This window comes from Stegastes partitus, unplaced genomic scaffold, assembly GCF_000690725.1.
Source record: "Stegastes partitus isolate 25-593 unplaced genomic scaffold, Stegastes_partitus-1.0.2 Scaffold433, whole genome shotgun sequence".
Taxonomy (NCBI): domain Eukaryota; kingdom Metazoa; phylum Chordata; class Actinopteri; family Pomacentridae; genus Stegastes; species Stegastes partitus.
The window spans coordinates 359,284-380,830 of record NW_007578164.1 but is presented as its reverse complement, the minus strand read 5'-3'; the positions used below and the strand labels follow the sequence as shown (position 1 = coordinate 380,830).

At 45.5% G+C, this 21,547-nt stretch overlaps 1 protein-coding gene across 1 annotated transcript in view; it reads left to right on the top strand.

The window, feature by feature from the left end:
• The first annotated feature begins 381 nt into the window (after positions 1 to 381).
• Positions 382 to 21,547, top strand: part of vegfc (vascular endothelial growth factor c) — a 35,806-nt gene continuing 14,640 nt past the window's right edge. Inside the window, exons 1-3 of the mRNA XM_008286113.1 lie at positions 382 to 668; positions 15,700 to 15,934; positions 16,155 to 16,345. Coding sequence (XP_008284335.1) covers positions 552 to 668; positions 15,700 to 15,934; positions 16,155 to 16,345 — 543 coding nt within the window. The 5' untranslated portion in view covers positions 382 to 551. The remainder of the gene's footprint in view (positions 669 to 15,699; positions 15,935 to 16,154; positions 16,346 to 21,547) is intronic.

The following is a 21,547-nucleotide window of genomic DNA, read 5'->3' as shown; positions in this document are numbered from 1 at the left end:
ACCTTCATTTCATACCCTAATACTCTGTGTTGTCTGTTGGCTGTGTTTACCCCCTTTGTTGAACATTGCAGCTGTAACAGCTGAGTTTCTTTCTGGGATTAATGGTCAGTCTAAGTCTGATCTTGTTCACCTGAGCTTCATGCCACCAAAGCAAACTGGTTTGATTTTTTTATTGAAGTTAATGTCCAGTTTCCGGTCAGTTGTGACCTGCTGATGCAGTTTCTATCAATTGGCGACAGGGGTCAGTAGAAAGTATCGATCACTGTGGACGTCCCGGTTCTGAGAGAGAGCGGGCAGCTCCGTGCTCTTATTTTGAAGGGCCGCTGCCCCCCTTCCTGGAGTTCGGCGGCCAGCAGCGACCCTCTGCTGTGTTTCCATAGGAGCAGCCGTCCATCCGCAGCGGGACCAGACACATGGTGCGGGCCGTCTGAGGAGCGGCTCAGGTCCAGAGAGTTCGGAGCCCGGTTCGGAGCAGGAGGAGAGCGGAGCGCAGACACCCAGGAGGGCTTTTAAACCCGCTTTTTACGGTTCTCGGATCATAAACACCAAACATGCACCTACTGGGAATACCTCTGCTCCTGGCATACCTCCTCTACACCAACCGGGCCACCGACTTCAGAACCGGCGACTACTATGAGTACTACGAGCAGGAGCAGCTGGACGAGCCGGTGAGTGAGAGGAGAACCGGGCTGGACTGGGCTGATGAGGGGGGTTCCCCTCTCTGTCACACAACCAGGAGAGAACATCTGATCTACTGGCTGGGGTTAGCAGAGAGGGGCAGATGAGAGGGGCAGGGGCCACTGGGGGTCTCTACATGAGGACTGTGTGCGGTTCTGACTTGACCAGAACTCTTTCTGCACACCTCTGGATGAGCTGATGTTCTGAATCCACAGGTGGGCTGGTGGAGCTTCAGAGGGTTGATCCTGATCCATGAGCTCCCTGAAGGCATTTTATATGGAAGCCGTTCAGAACCACCCACACAGCGGTCCACCTTGGGTTCTGCTGAAAAGTGATTATTATCAGCTGGTGTTCGTTGAGCTGAAGCAGGAGTCCACGGCTCAGGGTGCCATCAGTCCTCATGATGAACATTCAGAAACTCAAATAATCTAATAGGAATGTAACGACAAATGCAACAGAGGAGGTTTTAAAACCTCGACTTTACAGAAGTTCTCTTGCTGTGGATTCTTGAATTGTTCTTCAGAGTTTAGGATCAGTGACTGAGAGAGACAGGCAGCTCCCATCCAAGCCTTTTCTTAGCTGCATTATGGCATTTTTAGAACTGCACCTCTTTATCTTTTTACCCCGTATACATCCTGCCGGTGTCCATGCAAACCCAGACAAACACCTCGAATACCAAGAAAACATCCTTCAGTAATCAGACGAGGACTTTCTCCATCTCACCCAGTTTTCAGGATTACCTCAGTTCACATTCCTACTTTTATTTCCCTGAATGGCTGCGGATGAGTGAAAACAGAAGGCGTGCTGGTAGCAGCCAGAACCGGTTCTGTTCCATGGTGTTGCTCACCGATTCTGTCCAGGATGTCATTAGATGTTCGGGCCAGACAGAGACCCTCAGGCACCGATAACCCGACAGTTCATAACGCAGATCTTAGCTGGCTTTGGTTAAACGGTTATTGTTCATCTGTCCGGCGCTGTTATAGCAGTTGGAGACACTGAAACACGCTTTCCTTTAATGTCATGCCAGCGCCACAGATTGGGAGGAAGCCTGTAGGGGTTTGATCATTTGATCACAGTCGAGTCCTAATTGGGATGATGAGTTTCTCTTTTAACTCTCGTAGCTGTTGGGAGGAATCTGGACGTGTCTGGGGATTAAGCAGTGACGCCTCTGTCAGATTACCATCCGAGTGTTTCCAGCCCAGTCTCACACCAGGATGTGTGATATATCTCCTCCGTCCTCAAACTGAGACGTTGTTTATGGGCTGTTCTTGTGGCCGGACTCGTCACCCCAGCAACCTAGAAAGCAGCTCTGTGGTCAGCGTTCGCATGTTTTCAGCTGTATTTAACAGGTACAGTCGAACACGCGTCCTCACCACTGAGCCATCAGGTCGCCCAAAAGGAGTCAGAGAGACTGATGTCCAGTTACTGCAGTGTTTAGTTGTGGTTATGGGTAATAAAAGTGGCACAAGTAGCTGATATTGAATGACAGTTTTGCTCCAGTATTAAAACGTGTGTCTTATGTTTGCTCAGCTTGCTGCTGCTTTATGTTGTAAGATCTGCCACAGGTTAGTACGAGGTACAGAAAAACAGAGTAAAGGAGACGGGCCTGAGTCATTTTTCTCCCCTGAATCCCTGGACTTGCGACATTTCACTTGTTGTGGAGGAAAAATTCCCGTCAGTCTCTCCAACAAACCTTATCTCATTAGTCTTCACAGCTTTGTGGTTTCTCTCTGGCTTTATCTCTCCTCCATGTTTTTATTGGCTTCACACGTCTCGTATTCCTTTAAACTTCCAGGACGTGAACAGTTTTTGCTGTTGCGTTGTTCTAATAATACAGAAACTTGTTCCCAGATTACCAGATGAAAGAGGCTTTAGCTACACGTGGCAACACAACGAGTAACGTCAGCGTCTCAACAAACACAACACCACAGTCAACCATTAGCTGGCTTGTGCTTGTTGTTACTGGTCGTTATACAGCGTGATAAATGTCATGGATCTAAAACTAAAAGAGTGTTTAAATAACTGAGTGGCTTTCAGCTTCAGTTGGAGGGATGATGTTAACTCTGAACCCTACCATGCTCCTGGTGTTAACATGCAGCACCGTCGTCACAACACTTCTGTGTGCACATGGCTGCACTGGACCCCCTGAAGCAGTGAAAACAGTAACTGGTGTTATCACCTTCTCTTTCCTTTTTTAACTTATTTATTACACCTTCCATGTTTGGTGGCTTCTTCATTTCTGCCTCTCTTGTGGGTTTTGAAAGTAGGTAGAAGAAGATTGGTTTTAAGAGAAATCGAGGAAGCTCATTTCAGCCGCTTGTATCTGTGACCTCCTTCTTTCGGTCACGACCCAAAGCTTGTGACCGTAGGTGAGGGTTGGGACGTAGATGGACCGGTAAATCTTCACCACGGCGGTCCGGTACAGCGCCTGCATTGCTGCTGGCGCCGCACCGAGCCGCCTGTCCACCTCGTGCTCCATTTTCCCATCACTCATGAACAAGATCCTGAGATACTGAAACTCCCTCGCTTGGGGAAGCCACGCCGTTACATATGCGTTATATTATATTGCAGGTATAACACAATGTTACATAGACGTTGTTCTGTCATTAGTGACACTGAATGTTGAATTGCTAATGTAGTGAAACCAACTGAGCCAGTGGAACAAACCCTCCTGAGTGCACACAATAAAAATGTTGTCCACTGCTCTTAGTAGGGATGAAAGCTTAAAACAATCCTCCAGGAGATCAGTTGCCACAATAACCATCAGCACTGCATTAGTTATTGAAATGATTGAAATCCTGTGGATGCTCCATATTCCAATGAGATTGTTTTTTGTTGCTTTGTTTTAATCACGGCTCTGAATGTTTGCTGCAGATTTACTTTAGAAATATGAAGATCAGATAAAGTAATGACTGGGTGACATGGCAACCGAGCTGCAGTGTTTCACTGTAAATAACCTGTAATTGAGCAGAAAATGGATGATCGGTTAAATATCTTCACCAGAAGGCCCGGTACCAAAGGTCCAGAACCTACTGTTCTGAGCTGGGCAGCACACAGACCCGTTTCAAAGGTTGAGCCTGAAAACAGTTGTGTGCTGTTGTTAAAAAGGTTAATGGCAGCGCTTTTTTAATATGTGTTGCCAAATGTTCAGGGCTGTTCTTATCTTTGAACTGCTGCATTTTTCCGTTTCTTGGCCTGATGTTCACTCACCAGTGACCTCTCTGACCTGCAGATGTCGGCTTCATGTGACTTTGAAACGTCCACATTGTGGAATGAATGACTTCTTCCTGAAGATCAGGTCTCCACATAATAACTTGTTTTCTTTACTGTCCTACGGGTAAATCTGAATTGGCATTACTTCCAACACTTTCCGGTTGTTTCTACTTTGTGAGGAGAAAGTCACCTACATTATGATGCTTATCTTGGAGGTAAGCGGCTGCCTGGAATGCAGGAAAATCATTAATCAACATAAACCACTGCTGCAGGATTTGAGCATTGGTTTGCAGCAATGAAACATGCACATATTTTGTAGTAAGTGGCTCGAAATATGCAACTATAAAGGAAAGTATTTTGCATTTGCTGTTTCATGAGTTTTTCCAGATTGAAAGGTTAAAATGTGAACTTGTCACCCAGAGGCTGGAGCTCCGTGAACATGTTTATGTAACAGTGGTTCTATTGGGGAACAGATTTAGGATAGAGCTCATTATGAAAACATCTCAGCAGCCATGTTTCTGCCCTGACAACACTTGATCATGCTGAGTCCTGGAGTTTCCATCCAGCTGAACAGAAACAGCGTGAGTTATGTTTCAGAGATTCATTTTTACTTTCAGTTTTCCATCCAGGAAAACCTTTTAAAAAACGATCGCCAACATTGATGAAAAACCGTCCTCCGGGCTAAACACTGCTGCTATCTTTCCTTATGTCGTACTGATGGTGGTTTGTCACTGTTTGTGGGATTATGTTGATCCATCATTGACTTCAGCATTGTCAAGATGAATCTACAATATGTGTTCTCTGACACGACGTACTCACCACTGTCTCTCTTTCATCTTTCATCGTCTCTGTTTATTCTGTTTCCTCCTTTGGCCTCCTTTCTCTCTCCCTCGCTGGCTGTATCTCTTGCACATATTTCACAACCCCCTGGATCCAGCAGAAGAATGCGGGGTGCAATTAGCAGCCATTTTGAAGGTTTTTTTTGCTGTTTTTCTGTGGACTGTCCAGTTCAGACTCAGGCTGCTCTGCCTGAGTCTGGAGATACATGTCCATCACCTCCAAATACAATCTGTGTAACTTACTATAAATATCAGCGTAAGAATGAGGCCCATTTGGTAAACTAATCAGACTCTGCCAAAAACGCTACAGTAGGAAAGTCTGAGGAGCGAATTGAAGAGCTGAAGAAGCAAATCATTGACTTGAACAAGTCAGGAAAGTCACTTGGAGCCATTTTGAAGATGCTTCAGATCCCAAAATTACCTGAGCAAACAATTGTTAAACTATAAAGTGCATGGTACAGGAAGAAAACACAAGCTATCACCTGCTACTGAGAGATGGTCAGGATGGTAAAGAGACAACCAAAAACCGTCAGAAAGCAGTTCTGCAGCTGGAACACAGCTGTCAGTGTCCACAGTGTTTTACATCACCGTGAGCTGAGAGGCTGCCATGTAGGAGGGAAGACCGTCCTCTGGTCTGTTACCGACTGTACAATCATCCCATTGGTACCAGAAGCGACACACTTCCATCCTACTAGGCGATGCCATCTGTAATGACACCTGGTACCCTGAATTGTGTCTTTTGAGTTAAGTCGTGTGATTGCAGCCATCAACATAATCCTATTGCTCCATTTTTTTGCTGCCCTCATGAAGTCCTGGACTGTTTTATTTGTTGACATGCTTGCCTCCATCTTAGGATGCTGGAAGTAACTCGTTTGGATGTCAGAACTGTGGCTGCAGCATTTTGTATCATCTGAACGTTTTTAAGGGAGTTATTGGGACATCCTGATATTAAGGAATTACAATAGTCCAGCCGAGAAGTTATGCATGCATGGACTAGTTTTTTAGCGTGGGCAGGATGCTTCTAATTTTAATGATGTTACGCGAGTGAAAGAAGGCCATAACACAAATGTGCTTTATGTGTGAGTTAAAGGACATATTGTGGTCACAAGTAACTAAAGGTTCTTTACAGTAGAACTGGATTGCTAAGGAAATGCCCTCCAGATCAACTTTCTGGTTATGTGGTGCTTAGGGCCAAACACAGTAACCTCAGTTTGTCTGAATTTAGAAGAAGGAGATTCCAGGTCATCCAGGCCTTTGTGTCCTTCAGACATGTTGGAGTCTGACCAGCTGATTGGTTTCATTTGGCTTCATACAACTGGGTGTCGTCTGCATAACAAAAGGCATTTCCTAATAATATGCCTTAAGGGGAGCATGTACAGTGTAAGACATAGTGTGGTTCTAACACAGAACCCTGTGGAACTCCATAACTAGCTCTGATTTGGGCTCATTGTTACCATGACCAAACTGTAATCTGGAGTCTTCAAGGAACTCAAGCAAGTCCAGTTGCTACGACTAATCTATGAGAATGACCTTGACCTGGATGACTGAGAATCTTCACAGACAAACTGGAATCTGTCTTACAAATATGATTTAACCCTTTTGACACTATAACCCGCTATCCCGGGCTGGCATTATGACTCCCGCTCAACCCTGCAGCCCGGGATAGCGGCTCCGGTATACGGCGACTTTCTGTTACATTCATTTTGATTGGCTACCAGTGGGAATCCCCGCATGTGAACACGCGATTCTGTCATGAAACAAATTATGCAAATGAAGTAAATTGACGTCGTTTGACACCAAAAATCGCCAGAAAAAGGGGTTTTCACGGCCTGGTTATCAAACTAACTACCTAATGAGACTGTGGCTGATGTGTCAGTATATAGGAACTGATAATTAACTGCATACGGGGTTCTCTCCAGCGTCATAACAGAGTAACGGCCCGTTGCGCTGCTGCCTGAATAGACTATGCTGCAAATCGGGCCGTTACGCTGTTTTCGAGGGTACGTTACAGGAAAATATTTAACGAACACCGATTGAGTTTCACTACCGTGGTCTTTGCTGCTAACTCTGCTATTTGCTAGCGTCTTTGCTGCTAATTCGCTAAGACCCCCCGGTTGACGAAGACAGAGTTTTCAGTATTGGTTTAATTACAGCAGCCCTATAGGCCTGTGTACGTAGCCTGTTCATAGAGAGGTTAATTATGTCTGATACTGAAGTGCAAATTTAAGGGACAACGTCCTTGAACAGTCTGGTTGGGATGATGGGGTCCAACAGACCTGCTGCTGGTGTAGAGGAAGGGATGGTTGATGTTCAGAGAGATTTATAGCAGAGAAGCAGTCCAAATATAAATCAGTCAGGAAGCTGAGGACATTGTCATGATTTTGTCTTTTTCTTATTTTGTAAAGATCTAATTCTGTCTATACAGCTGGAACACTGCTGTTGAACTGTGTGTTCCTATAACTTTAAGTTCATTTATTGGTTGGTGTAAATTCAGAGAACACGGTTCACCTTTGGCACAAGTGGCCATTCTGCATTCAAGTTCATTCACTATGAATTATGCAGATGAATTAGCTGGAGGTTTAGCAGTCATCTGGCCCTCCAACACACTGTGTGTCTGTGTGTTGGTTTCTAATCACTGCAGATGGAAACCAGGTGGTGAGATTACTCACATGTGTGCTGCATCCACACCTCCCTCACACGGACCGCTTGCTCTGCACACTTGACTTTCAATCATTCTTTTTACTCACATTTTCATTTCAAACTCTTTTTTTCATCCATTCTATATCTCCTTCTTTCTGTCTTTTCTCCTCTTGAGCCAAAGGCAACTAGTATAACCAGTATAACCAGTATAACCAGTATAACTAGTATAACTCACAGCATCTAATCTGCTGTGAAGCTCAAAAAAGCTCTGACTGAGATGAAAGAGGTGCAGCTTAATCTGCCCAAATCTTAACTTAAACCCACAAACATTTAATTATCAAAACATGAACTGTTAACCGGACTGCAGGTGGATCAGTGGTTAGCACCGTGGCCTCACAGCTGGAAGGTCTCCGGTTGGCGTCCCGGTGAGGACACCCGGGATCTTTCTGCGTGGAGTCTCCATGTTCTCCCCGTGCAGCGTGGGTTCTCTCCGGGTTCTCCGGCTTCCTCCCACAGTCCAGAAACATGCTGAGGTTAATTGGTGATTGTAAATTGTCCGTAGGTGTGAATGTGAGTGTGCTTGGTTGTCTGTCTCTAAGTGTAGCCCTGTGATAGACTGGTTACCTGTCCAGGTGAACCTGCCTTCACCCTGAGTCAGCTGGGATAGACTCCGCCCCCCATGACCCTGGTGAGGATTAAGGTGTAGAGATGATGGATGGATGGATGGAATTGCAAACCTAGTTTTCTACTCTGCCTGTATTTTTATGTACATTTTTAAAATCACTTTTCAATGAAATACTTTAATATTTACTGAGAAATGACCGACCCTGTCACTGCCATCTAATGTCATTTAAACAGAGACTTCAGGTTGGGAGTGTTGGAGTATTTCAGCCACTTCAGATATTCAGGCTCTGACTTTGTCCACCATGCAGCGTCCTTGACTTCCTCCTTATTGGACCACATGTTGTACAGATCAGAGCTGTGAGTTGACTGATTAACTGTGATTAGTCTGCTGCTTCCTTCATAACTGGTAGAGTTGCACCTACTTTGATTTGGGTCTTTATTTTCAAACAGAACAGTTTTGTGAATCAAAATTCACCAAAACTGACTTTAAAGATATAAAAGGGATTTACAGGTCAGAGAGATTACATGTGATCAGACCTCAAGAATCCACTTTTTCATGTCTCACACCGTCACTGCTTCTGAAGAAGTTCCAGTAAAAGTCTCCAGGATGAAGCGGTGTTGGTGTTTCACTCTCTGAACCCTGACCTGCAGACTGGTTGACATGCTGTGTTCTGGGCTGTGTGGGACTGAGTGGGAGGTGTGGTTCTGGCCCTGAGTGGGAGAGAATAGAGGATGAAATCAGGTCAGTGAGGCTACAATAAGCAATGAGATGTGCTCGTCTCAGCTGAGAGGCTAGAGGCCGCCGTCTTTCTGCTAAAATAACCCAAGTTTAGGAATGTAGCCTCAGCTGCTATACGTTCAGTATACGTCCACTCACTTGGTCGTCGTACGCAGCCTTCTGTGATAGGCTGAACACAGTGTTCTTAGCTGTTGGTGTTAAAGCGTGTCCTGCGAAGCTAACAGCTAACTGGTGTCCTCCCATGATGCTCAGTGTTCCATCACTTTTGATAGTGGAGATCTGGACCGGTTCTCCTCTCCTGGGCTGAACTTTGTACCAACCTATTTTCATTCTCTCACACAAATTCATTGCAGCAGCTTTAGGGGCTTGCAGCAGCTTTCTGCCCCTGTGGGGGTTTGCAGGTCCTGCCCCTCTCTACCATGACTGCAAACACCTCCGAGAATGTTTTACTTGAGTGAGAAGAATGTGTGGTGAACATGCGCGCTGACGGTAAGGTTTATCATATTGGAATATACACCATGAAGCTAAACAAAGCCTTCGACGTTCTTCAATCACTCGTATTTCATCGTTAGATCGTGCACAAGAAGCACATCCCATAAGCAATGCAGTGAATCAGAAAAACGTTTTATTTCCACTCCTGGCAGTCTCACGGTGATGTCTCATGTGTCAGTTATTGATCAGCTGGTTGTCATGGTGGCTGAGGAGGAGAGAACAGGTCAGGAGATGGTTTTAATGGGAGCGATGGGATAGATTACACTCACATTTCTTTTAGCTGTAATGTCTAATTTAAGGTTCTGTTTAATTAGTTGGACATTTATGTGCAATACACATTGTTCAAAGTCACTATTTCATTTCTTTAGTCAGTCGGTTTACCAACAAACATTCAGAAAAGATTTGAAGAAAGAGAAAGTGAGTCTGATTTAAAAGGAAGTGAGAGCTTTAAAAAACCCAGAATCAGAACAGACGTGACGCAGCGTTGGGTTTCTGTGAAAGGACTCAAATCTGAACAAAGAAACCAAAGAATCAGTGTTTACATGGATCAGAACCATGAAGGAGACGTGTTCATTATGTCTGACTGTAACGACAGCAAATAATCAGGTCACATGTTCTGTTTGTTTTTGTTTAAAGAAAATAAAGTAAAACGTGACCGTCGGCTCTGAATACAGCTGTTTATGTTGTTATTGTTGTTGGTAATATGTTGATGTTTATTGTGTGTTTTTGATGCTTTTTGTTATTTTAGTTTCTTGTATTTCTTTGGCTAAAGGAGGCTTCAGATTGTTCTTCTTTCTGCTTATTTTAACTCAATAAATGACATAAAAATTGAAGTGAAATGAATTTAGTGTTTAGGTCGTGATGCAGACAGACACAGGAAGTGCACAGAGGTGCTGAATATTTAACACTTCATCTCAAGTTACATGGTCACTATAATATTAAACTTTTTTACTGTGTAAATATGCTGAGCGGCAGACTTGGTGATATCTGTGGATGGATCAGAATCAGAGTCCACCCCGACACATGATGGCACCAATCGGCCTCCTCACTGAATGTGTTCTGCGTCTCATGCTTTCAGTTGTGTGCAGACGTTTGTGTTTGGTGGGTGAACTCAGACAACCTTACAGCTGTGGCAGCACTCTGCAGTCATCTACCGTAAACCAAACAGCTTGTAGTTTTCTAAACGTACGTCAAAGTAAATGTTTCTGTGTGTCCAGCAGCAGCTAGACGGCACTCTGTGACATGCTTTGTGCTGCTGTTGGATTCTTTGTGGCTCTCCACCGAGTCAGCAGCTGCTAACAGAAGCTACGTCACCACAAAGACACAGAGCGAGAGGCACCAGGACGGACTGGTCACACTGAACCCCAGCCAGCCCGACTGAAAGGTTCTGGTTGCTTTATAGCCAGGTGTGGTGACTGCTGGGTGGAGGAGGAGTGGTGCTGGTCCAATCAGAAGTGACCAGAGGCGGGGAGAACAAGGGCTGAAGTTCAGGTGTTCAGCTCCAGGATGATTAGCTGAGATGACTGGCAGGTGTGGTTCTGGAGCAGCTCTCAGCCACGGCTGGACCTTCACAGGTCATCTCCACCACAGTGTGTACGAGCCTATTGTTGGTCTCCACACAAAACAAATGCATTCATGTGGGCCTATACATGCTCAGAAACCCATGAACATTTGCAGACACTGGAGAAAAATGTGATGTTTTCTGGGATCTGTGAATGTCTCTGGAAGGACATTGGTGTCGGTACCAAGAGCGACGCACATCAGTTAAAACACAGTGAACTTTACATCATGGCCTGCGAGGCGTGCTGCTTTTTCCTCCTTTGGTCTGCTGTTTAAACGTCTGACAGGTCGTCTACGCTGCTGTGTGTCTGATTGTTTCACCATGTGCTGCTCAGTCTTTGGGTTTTCAGCTTCGTTTCATTGGGTCTGCATTGTCTTCAGAAAGTCCAGTTGTTCTGTGTTAGCTGAAAGAAAATGACCCACTTCTGCTGTTTTTACAGCACGTGTCTGTTACAGGACTGTGACCTGATCAGGAAACACTGTGTAGACATGTATGACCTCCATTAGAAGGTTTTCTCCTCCTTTGCTTTCTGTATTGTGGAGTTTATGGTTCAATCACAAACACTTCCTGTCCTGGTGTTTGTTCACCACGTTGACGTTTTACCTTTAGACCGACGGCTCATCTGTCTGAAACTGTTGAAAGGAAACGACTGAAAACACAAGAATACGGGTTCATTCTTTTCCTTGAAAAGACGAGCTTAACAAAGCAAACAAACAAACAAACAAACAAACAAACAAACAAACAAACAAACAAACAAACAAACAAACAAACAAACAACTCAGTGTCCACCTGTCAGCATTTCCAGACATTTCAGCTTGTGGGCCGTCGCCTCCTGTCCTGGGACCAAACACACAGACTCTGGTCACATCATTGGTCCATAAGAACCAGACAGCTTCTGTCTGTTGATGAAATGAGGCAGATTTAAGTTCTACTGGGTGATTTCATCCACCTTTAACCCACCAAAGCCCAGCGACATCTTGGACCCAGTGTTGAATGAAAGAGGTTTCAGTGGCTGTTCTGCTCACGTCGACTTCAACGTGTAGCCAGATGTTAAAGAGTGAAACTGAACCTTGGGAACATTATCTCTCCAAGACTAACCGATATTTCAATTTGGTTTGGACAGGACTCCTGTTCCTACGGTGAGACGAAGCCGGTGTGGACTGAAACAGAACTCCGAGCTGCTCACATCACACAGCAGAACCCGGCTCTCTGGGTTCCAGCTTTGGGGATTCTCATCATCACACATATAACCGGCGCTGTCCGATGTGTGTGGACCTACCTGGCAGCTGTCTGGCTTCTGTTTGCTGTTGGACGGTTTTTAAAGCTCTTCATCTGTCCTTTGTTGTTGCTGTTAGTCTCATATGTTCTAGTCTAGTCTCTTGTTTTGTCTGATTTAATCCAACTCTGATGCGTTGGCCCGTTTGGTTCCGAGTGTTGAAAGCTGTCAGCTGAACTGTGAGGTGGGCCAGGGATGCTAGTTTTGATTAACCAATAGTTATTATCTGTAAGTTAGCGTTTAGTCAGCGAAGGGACGTGAGCTCAGTTCCCATGATATGTGCTGATGTTGGTCACATGATATATGCTGATGTTGGTCACATGATATGTGCTGATGTTGGTCACATGATACGTGCTGATGTTGGTCACATGATACGTGCTCTGACAGGACACGCGCTACGTGTTACACTAGCTACACAAAGACACATATAGCTAACCGCTAGTGTCAGGTAATGTTCAGTTAACACATTTCTTCTGAGCAGTTTGAGACTTCTGACTGGTACATGTTTCTTCTCTAACCTACAGTCCAGTACAGACCAGTGTGTGACACTGGTGGTCACATCTGATTGTGATGTCATCGTTTTATGGAGGTAGTGATGAGCCGTACACGACCAACCCCTGATGAACACTGGTGGTGGTGGAGCGAGGGTGAGGAACCATGACGTGGATCTGGATCACTGTGACATGACTACTGAACACTGGACATGAGGCGGGTGGAGGAGGGTCGTACTGATCTGAGAACAGTTTTCGAAACGTGACAGCAGTGAGATGATTCACAGGCAGATGTTGTGGCCACATCTGGTTGGTTCAAGTGAGGAGAAAGTGTCCTCAGTCAGTGATGAGTTGATGAGCGTTCATGTTCTGCTGTAGTTTGTACAAACATCTGTTAGACCTGGGTATTTTATCATCGTGGTTCTGATCCGGAGGTCTCCGGGCTTTTTAATCAACGCACATCCAGTTGATTGTCATGTTGCTGTGCATACGCAGTAGTACAGGCAGGATGAGAGCGTTTCATCAGGATCATTTATAATATAGGCAAGACACTAAACGTTCACTCTCGCTGTCTCCTGAAGGGGGCGCTGCGTCTATGCGCGCCGCCATCTCCATGGCAACAGTAAATGCATGCATGAAAAAGCAGCTTTGGGTTAATGACATGTTCTTTCCTTGTGCTTGTTGGATGAGCATTTCAGACGACATATCGGCTACCTGCTTCTGATTGGTCACAGCATTCGCTAGCGTCACACAGAAATACATTCTGTGAGCTGCTGGTTGTCCCGGATGACTCAAGTCAAATCTGAATGACTGACTTTTGACATCCATCTTTGGAAAATTGCAGCAGTTTAGGACGTGCACAGTTTGAGGTTAACGTAATAAACACATGACTGAAGACATTCATACGCTACCAACCAAACAACATGTTTGGATGGCTCCGGTGGTCTCAGTGCTGTTGGCATTTCAAAACAGTTCCAAACCATCAAACCATTAAAGACTCAGGAAACAGTAAAGAACAGGAACAACCAAACTGGTGAGCGGTCTGATGTCGGTCCACCGAGTCCCGGGTCAGCCTTGTAGCGCCTGGTGTGGTCTCAGCGCAGGAAGCCGTGCCATCTGTCAGGTGACAAACCAGTCGTATTTAGAGCTGCTGTATTCTCAATTGTTTGGGCTTCTCCTCTGTGACGGCAGAGGAAAGGATTTTTCCCACGTAAAGGAGGTGTGTGTGTGTGTGTGTGTGTGTGTGTGTGTGTGTGTGTGTGTGTGTGTGTGTGTGTGATAAGGCCTGGCTTGCAGCAAACAGTCATATTGTCCCTCTCAGACTGATTGTGTGCATTTTAAATCGATGTTTATCATCAATAGTACAATGGTATACATCTAAATGTGGAAGTGAGATAACATTCACAGACTCTGGCCGTGCAGTGCATTTGTCAAAACTGTTTAGTTTCCTAGTTTGTGATGAGAAGGTGGCTAATGTCGCTTTAGATTTTTTTGGTTTTGTCGTGTGTTTGAGGTAAAAATGATAAAATAAGAATGACTTGTCAAAGGTAGAAGATAGTATAATAATAATAATAATAATAATAATTGATCAGATTTATACAGCGCTTTTGTGGACACTCAAAGATGCTTTACACTGTCAATCATTCATCCACACACATTCATTGTGGTGGTGGTAGCTACGATTGTAGCCTCAGCTGCCCTGGGGCAGACTGACAGAGGCCTGGCTGCCATTCTGCCCCTACGGCCCCTCCATTCATACACATTCACACCAGGCAGGTGGTGAAGTGTCTTGCCCTAAGACACAACGACCATGAAACAGGTTAGAGGGCGGAATCGAACCGCCGACCTTCTGATCATCGACCGACTCGCTCTACCACCGGAGCCACAGCCGCCCCGTATAGCATCTAGACAGTGAACATGTAGGTTTGTTTCCTGTAACCATGAAGGAGTCACTGACTGACTGCGTAGTCGTGATGACGCTCAGCTTCCCATCATCAGTGCATCATACGTGAACTCACAGCTTCTTTCTCGTCCACTCTGCCTGAACCTGAACCTTCAAATCAAGCTTCACTCACTTCATGTGATTAAATACTCATTTCATCCGTCCAAAAACTATACCCCACTTCTCCTGGAGAGGGTCATTGGGGCCTGGAGCTGGTCCAACTGGCACTGGACCGGGATCAACGAGTCCAGAAAACTAAATTCCTGCCTGTTGCGTTTCTGACCTCTGTGTTAGTGACCGAAGCCTGATTGCTTGGAGTGGAGATCTGATTCAAACATTATGGTCAGGAGAAAGCTTTAATGAAATAAAAATAAATAACTTGGGGTGGCTCGGTGGTTAGCACCGTGGCCTCACAGCTAGAAGGTCGCCGGTTGGCGTCCCGGTGAGGACACCCGGGATCTTCCTGCGTGGAGTCTCCATGTTCTCCCCGTGCAGCGTGGGTTCTCTCCGGGTTCTCCGGCTTCCTCCCACAGTCCAGAAACATGCTGAGGTTAATTGGTGATTGTAAATTGTCCGTAGGTGTGAATGTGAGTGTGCTTGGTTGTCTGTCTCTAAGTGTAGCCCTGTGATAGACTGGTTACCTGTCCAGGTGAACCTGCCTTCACCCTGAGTCAGCTGGGATAGACTCCGCCCCCCATGACCCTAGTGAGGGTTAAGGAGTAGAGATGATGGATGGATGGACTATATTTCCTGTCCTGACACAGCGTTCAAACGAACCGTGGAGGACGGGACGTCTCTGTGAGGCTAACTTTGGCTAATGCTCTGTGTTGTCCTTGTCTTGTCCTTCCATGAGTCCAATGCCCTCCAGATGTTGACCCTAGTTTTCTCCTGACATCATCACGTTCCCATCTGCCCAGACTGTCTCACTGGATCAGACTGTTTTGTTGTTGTTTGTGCTGACATGGAGGCTGTGTTGTGCTGGGACTGAGTCATCTGTTGGCTTCAGCAGAGCAGCAGCATTGAGGCAGACTCGACCAAGGACTTGGCGTATGACTTCATTGCCAAAACCTGAGAACAACTGTGACTTACTTGTGACTTGCACAACTTTCACTTTGTTGTTTGTTCTTCAGATAGAGACGTGGCCCATCAGGGTTTGTGTAACAGCGCTCAGTGTTCTGATGAAGGTTTCTCTCGTCTCTTTCAGGACTCTTCACCAACGTCAGACATGGAGCAGAAGCTGCGTTCGGCCTCCAGTGTAGATGAACTCATGAGTCTTATCTATCCTTCGTACTGGGCTGCTCTCAAGTGCACATCCAGACTTTCTGCTGCTGTTTCCTCTAAAGCGTCCCAGCGGCCACAGTCTCGCCTCCTCCGGCCGCCGGCAGACACAGAGGAGCCCACGTTTGCTGCTGCCTACCTCAACCTGGATGTCCTCAAAAGTGTGTTTGTATTTGGTTGTCATATTATTTTCTCAGAAAGTAAGAGAGAGTAGAGAGGAGCCCAGTGCATCATGGGAATCCCCCAGCAGTGTAAACCTACAGCAGCATAACTAAGGGACAGTTGAGGTGGTCCTGAGCAGCAGAAGGTTTGAAGCCTCATCCTTGAACTGAAGTGCATGTGTGGTGGAGCGGTGGTCTAACTCTGTGTGTGTGTGTTCAGGTATAGAGTCAGAGTGGAGGAAGACTCAGTGCATGCCCAAAGAGGTGTGTGTCGACGTGGGAAGGGAGTTCGGGGCTCCCACCAACATCTTCTATAAGCCACCCTGTGTGTCCGTCTACAGATGTGGAGGATGCTGTCACTCTGAGGACAAGCAGTGCAAGAACATCTCCACCGGCTACCTCAGTAAAACTGTGAGCACATCTGTTTTCTTCTTCTTCTTATTGATGTTGTTGTTGAAAAAGTCCAGGAGTAGTTATTCATGACGTGTACATGTTGCTCACAAGTTGGTGCAGAAGTTGCTCCAGAGTTCCTCAGTTCCTCCAGGTGACTCTCAGAGAGACGGATGGGCAGCCTGGACGAGGGCACCTTCACGTATATGTGCCCCATTAACACCTTCTCTAATTAACGCCACAGGAACAGCACATGATATAAAGTGTAATGATTTAGACTATTGGCGGTTTGTTCCAGATTCAGGTTGAACATGGGAGCAGACCACCATAAGACCATGAGACTGGGCTGTAGAGGAGCAGCAGAGTAGGAACAGGAGAGGCTGTAGGGAACCAGGAGGAACATGGTGTGGAAACGTTATCGCCACAAGCATTAAAGAATTAGTACGTTAACAGAAATAAGACTTTTCACACGAGGAACGATGTTTGAGGCTCTGTCAGACATAACCAACCCCATCACTGCACGTCTCCGTAAGACTCACGCTAAAACATCCGACTTTACAACAGAAATACAAGAAATACTGAAAGTCTGGTGCGAAACTGGCTGTTCAACGTGCAGGACAACCTATAATAAATACTTATTGATAATGTTTAATTACCTATTGTTACTCAGGACCAGGTGTTAAAATGATTTATTTCTGATTTAAGCCCTTTAGCCTGTTGGTCAAGGTACACAGACAATTATTTAAATGCTGGCACAACAATGAAAAACACATTAACAGATAAACTATCCACATAAATAAAACTTAGCTCAGGATAAAGGAAAATGATCTCACCTTGATACACGTTAAACAGGTTCAAGAGGTGTTTTGTCATGTGTTCATACAGTATGGCCAACCTGTGGATGTGAGTGTGCTTGGTTGTCTGTCTCTAAGTGTAGCCCTGTGATAGACTGGTTACCTGTCCAGGTGAACCTGCCTTCACCCTGAGTCAGCTGGGATAGGCTCCGCCCCCCATGACCCTGGTGAGGATGAAGGTGTAGAGATGATGGATGGATGATGGTAGAACTTGAAGCGTTTCCTGACTTCTACGTCACACCGTGCAACGTGATTATAATTCATCCTGCAGGGAACGTGAACATTCTTTCATTGTTGAGACACCACAGGGCCTCTGCTGGTGTGTAGATCCAGAACAACAGGAGGAACAGTAATACGACATCTCTCTAGGATGAAACCGTGCAGCTCTTTTCTTTTGTGCTGCATTCATGTGTTTCTATAATTCCAACTTAAGAGCAATAAATACTGGTCTGTATTTGATTCCCTGCCTCCTGTCAGAGTGGCTGGGAAGAGCTGAAGAGGAAATATTATGTGTTCCACATGGTGGACGTGTGGTAATGTTTGGACCCGCTCCAGACCTCTGAATGACGAGACAGCCTCTTGTCACTGCAGCAGTTTGCTTCTGTTTTTGATCGGAGCTGCTTGTTTCATTCGTTACCAGCGACCATGTGGCCTGGCCGAGTATATGTCATGTATTTATGTGCTCAACAGAAAACGTCCCATCGCCGTACTTTTCCATTTCATACAATAAGAATCTGTTGACTTTATTCCCAGTAACTCGGCCGGTTCAGAAGCTTCTGACCCTAATTGTCTGACGCATATGTAAGCACACAGCCCAGAGGAGGATTTTCTAGGAACACAATCCTCCTGAAATGACATTTAAGTCGACTATGACATGAAAAAGTATGTGTTAAAAACATGAAGAAGACGAATGGTGGCGCTGAAATAGCCCACATGATATTGAATCTTCCACAGATTTTTTTCCACTTCCATATTTCTGCCAGAAGAGTAAACTAATATGCAGCTCGGGACGTAATGCTGAGATTCGGCGCTGTCCAGACTCTGTGTCTGTGGAGAAATAGTTAGAAATGTTCATCTTTTGGGAGCAATTGCAGCCCTCCACCCAGTGCACATAAACAAAGACTCATGATTCAATAGCGCCAATAAACTAGACTCAGTGTGCACACAGCTGTTCCACAACCCGATGATGTCTTGCTTTAAATAGCCGAGGCATGCAAGCAGCAGCTCGCTGTTGATGTCTTCGATGAAATGCTAATGTTTACTCTGGTGTACAGTAAATGCTGCTGCTGCTGCTGCTGTTGACCCAGAGCAGCGCTTCACTAAATCTTGGAGGGTGTAGAGATCAGAGCATGTGTTTTCTATAAACACTTTCCGAAGAAGAAGAAGAAGATCACCCAGTGTGATGTTTTCTTGCAGCTGGAGGAGGAGCATCAGCAGCCAGGAAGACATGGCTCAATAAAAGCCTCACAGTCACAGCGATGCTGAAGATGCATAACACATCATGTGCTTAATGTGCTCCCCACAGGAAGTACTGTTTGTAATTTATAATATTATGACTTTTCTTGTCTAATGCAACCTGACCCTGAGGATAAAGCCGTTACTTCTGTGTGCTTTATGTTCCCTTATAGCACTTTATTATAGTTACATGCAAAACACTGGATTTTAGGTTTCCAGTGCAAACTGAGGTCACAAGTGCATCTGGCATGAAGAAATGCAAACATTCACATCGTTGGTAATCAGAGTCGTAGAGGCAACCATGAAGCAGGTTAAGATGCTGTAAGCAGGTCAAGACTGTGACTCAGGTGGTACAGCGGGTTGTCCATCAGTCGCAAGGTTGGCGGTTCGATCCCCTCCACAGTCCAAGTTGGTCCTGATGGCGGCAGCAGCTTGCATGGCAGCTCTGTCACCACTGGTGTGTGAATGTGTGTGAATGAGAGAACATTGTAAAGCGCTTTGGATAAAAGCTGTATCAGTGCAGACCATGTACCATCTCCATGTGTCCTGGTTTGTTTCAGTAATGACCTAAACCACACAGAAGCTCCTACTTTAAGTTCAGAAGAAGCCATGGGCTCTATGTTATTATTCACATCACCACATGCTTTTGCTGGCTAGAAACCAGTCCTGAGGGCCTCATTAGCAGAAAGAGAAGTGTAATTGATGGAGGATTTTTTATCTAAGTGTGTGAACTGTTAATACAATCCAACTTCTTTATTGTCACTTCAGTCCCAAGACAATCTGCAAATGTCCCAGTGCATGATCAATAACATGAAGCACACACAGTCATCACTGAGGAAGCAGCGTCCACGTGGCCCACTGGTGCCATGAGTGGAAACCAGTTTACACGTGTCGAGACCATCATGGTCAGTAGAGTGGATTCTCTGCACAAAGTCAATGGAATAATGAAGACGGATGATTAAACTTAAACTCATCGGCCAGAAAGTCTGGATCCCAAACACACGTTAAAGCGGTAAAGAAATGTCTAAATCAGGCTGGAAGCATGATGTCAGACTGGCCTCCCTCCAAGTTTTGACTCTACCTCACTGAGAACCTCTGGACTGGACTGAATCAACAAGTCAGATTTAGCTGAACTGCACCAGTTTGGTTTGAAAGAGCGAACAAAACCAGAACCAGAAACCTGCCCAAAGCTTGCTGATGCCACCAAAGGGGATTAGTTCAGGTGAAAATTATCAATAACCACATATTAGCATGGTTCTGTGTGTGTTTCTGACCCAGACCTCTAATAAATCTATGAAAGAACCCAAATGTATGATTGTGTTTGTTGTGACAGACAAACGGTTCATCACAGGAAGTCCAGAGTTACAGGAGTCACTGGAGACTTCAGAGTGCCCCACGATGTACGGACCTGGACAGGGCATTACAACGGCCTGGGGCAGCTTTTAAACAGCACACAGACTGCTTCACCACGTTTCAGATGCTTCTCATGTCTTGACATACGCTGCAGTGACCTCTCAGGTGAAAGCCGCTGTAGTCAGGCATCAGGTAGATACAGGTACCACTTCATATGTAGACAGACCCACTGACTGTGACTGGATGAGGTTCATGATCACACCAGAACACAGGCTGGAGCTTAGCAGTGCAGCCAGCATGTGGACTGTATTTCTGTAGCTGTCACTGGATGGAAACCGTGACTGTTTTGAAAATTTGACAAGTTGTAGGACTCGAACATGCAAATCTTTAGCTGAGGACAGAGAACAATAGTCCAGTCTGAAGGCTTTGGGCTCGCAGTGGGAGCGAAGCTGTGAGCGCAGCGCCGCCGTCTTCTTCAAGCTTCACTACATGTTTTCCACCCTGATGGTTTTCCTGACTGCTGTTTTTGGCTGCGGCCTCGGATTCCCGACCGGTTCGGAGGTTTGTATAGTCTGCGGGGTACATCATTTAAATTACGACTGGCGAGATAAAACGTTTCACAATTTACCTGCATGTTAATGACTGTCTGAACTGATTAGAAATAATGTGACTCACAGCAGATGTATGGAAACGTGAGGAGCCGTTCTGTGGTTAGTCGGTGCCTTGCAGCACAAGCACCTAACCAGTCATAGAAGTCGTCTCTGACTGTATGATTTAGTGTTTGACTGCCTCTATATTGTGTATTATGGGTTCTTGTGTTGTCATTAGTGTTACCGTTGTTGCCTCACATGCTGCATTAGATATGTGGTCTTTTATTGTCCTTTTTGATTTGTCTTTTCTGCACTAGCACAGCGGCACAACAATATTCTGCTGCTCTGTCCCTCCTTTGAATGTTGCAGTCCAGAGTAAAATACGATGACAACGAATGGCTAAATGACAGTAAAGTGTGCTGTGTGCACATGCAGCACTGTACAGGGATGACTTAGGGTGACGGCCAGCCTTACATTCTGATGACGCAGGTTCAGTTTTGGGAAAACTAATTCAAAAATATAATATAGAGAAGCTGTGGCTGTTAAACTTTGTGAGAACGTGCACACTGAGATGCATATCAGACAGACAGATCTTAAGAGGGGTTCTGGGGTTCTGCTCTGGACCAGAAAACACTGAGGAGCAACGTCTGGTCTATAACCTCAGGGCTTAAAGTGGAACATAATCCTGAGCTGGAGCGGTTTTGTGTTTGGGTGGGGGGTGCAATCTAGCTAATTACTAAGATATTAAGATATCTGAATTCACAAACTCAGACTACAGATTAGAGCAATACCAACAAAGGCCAGTAGGTGGTGGTAGGTACTCCATCTGACTACAGCATGGTGCAGATATACTGTTTAGCAACCAGTCAGTAAAAGACATGGGAAGAGACACTGATTCACCTTTTAACAATATGTGCATTATTTATTACCTCCGCCAAGGAGCTTATGTTTAAGCCGGTGTTTATCCATTT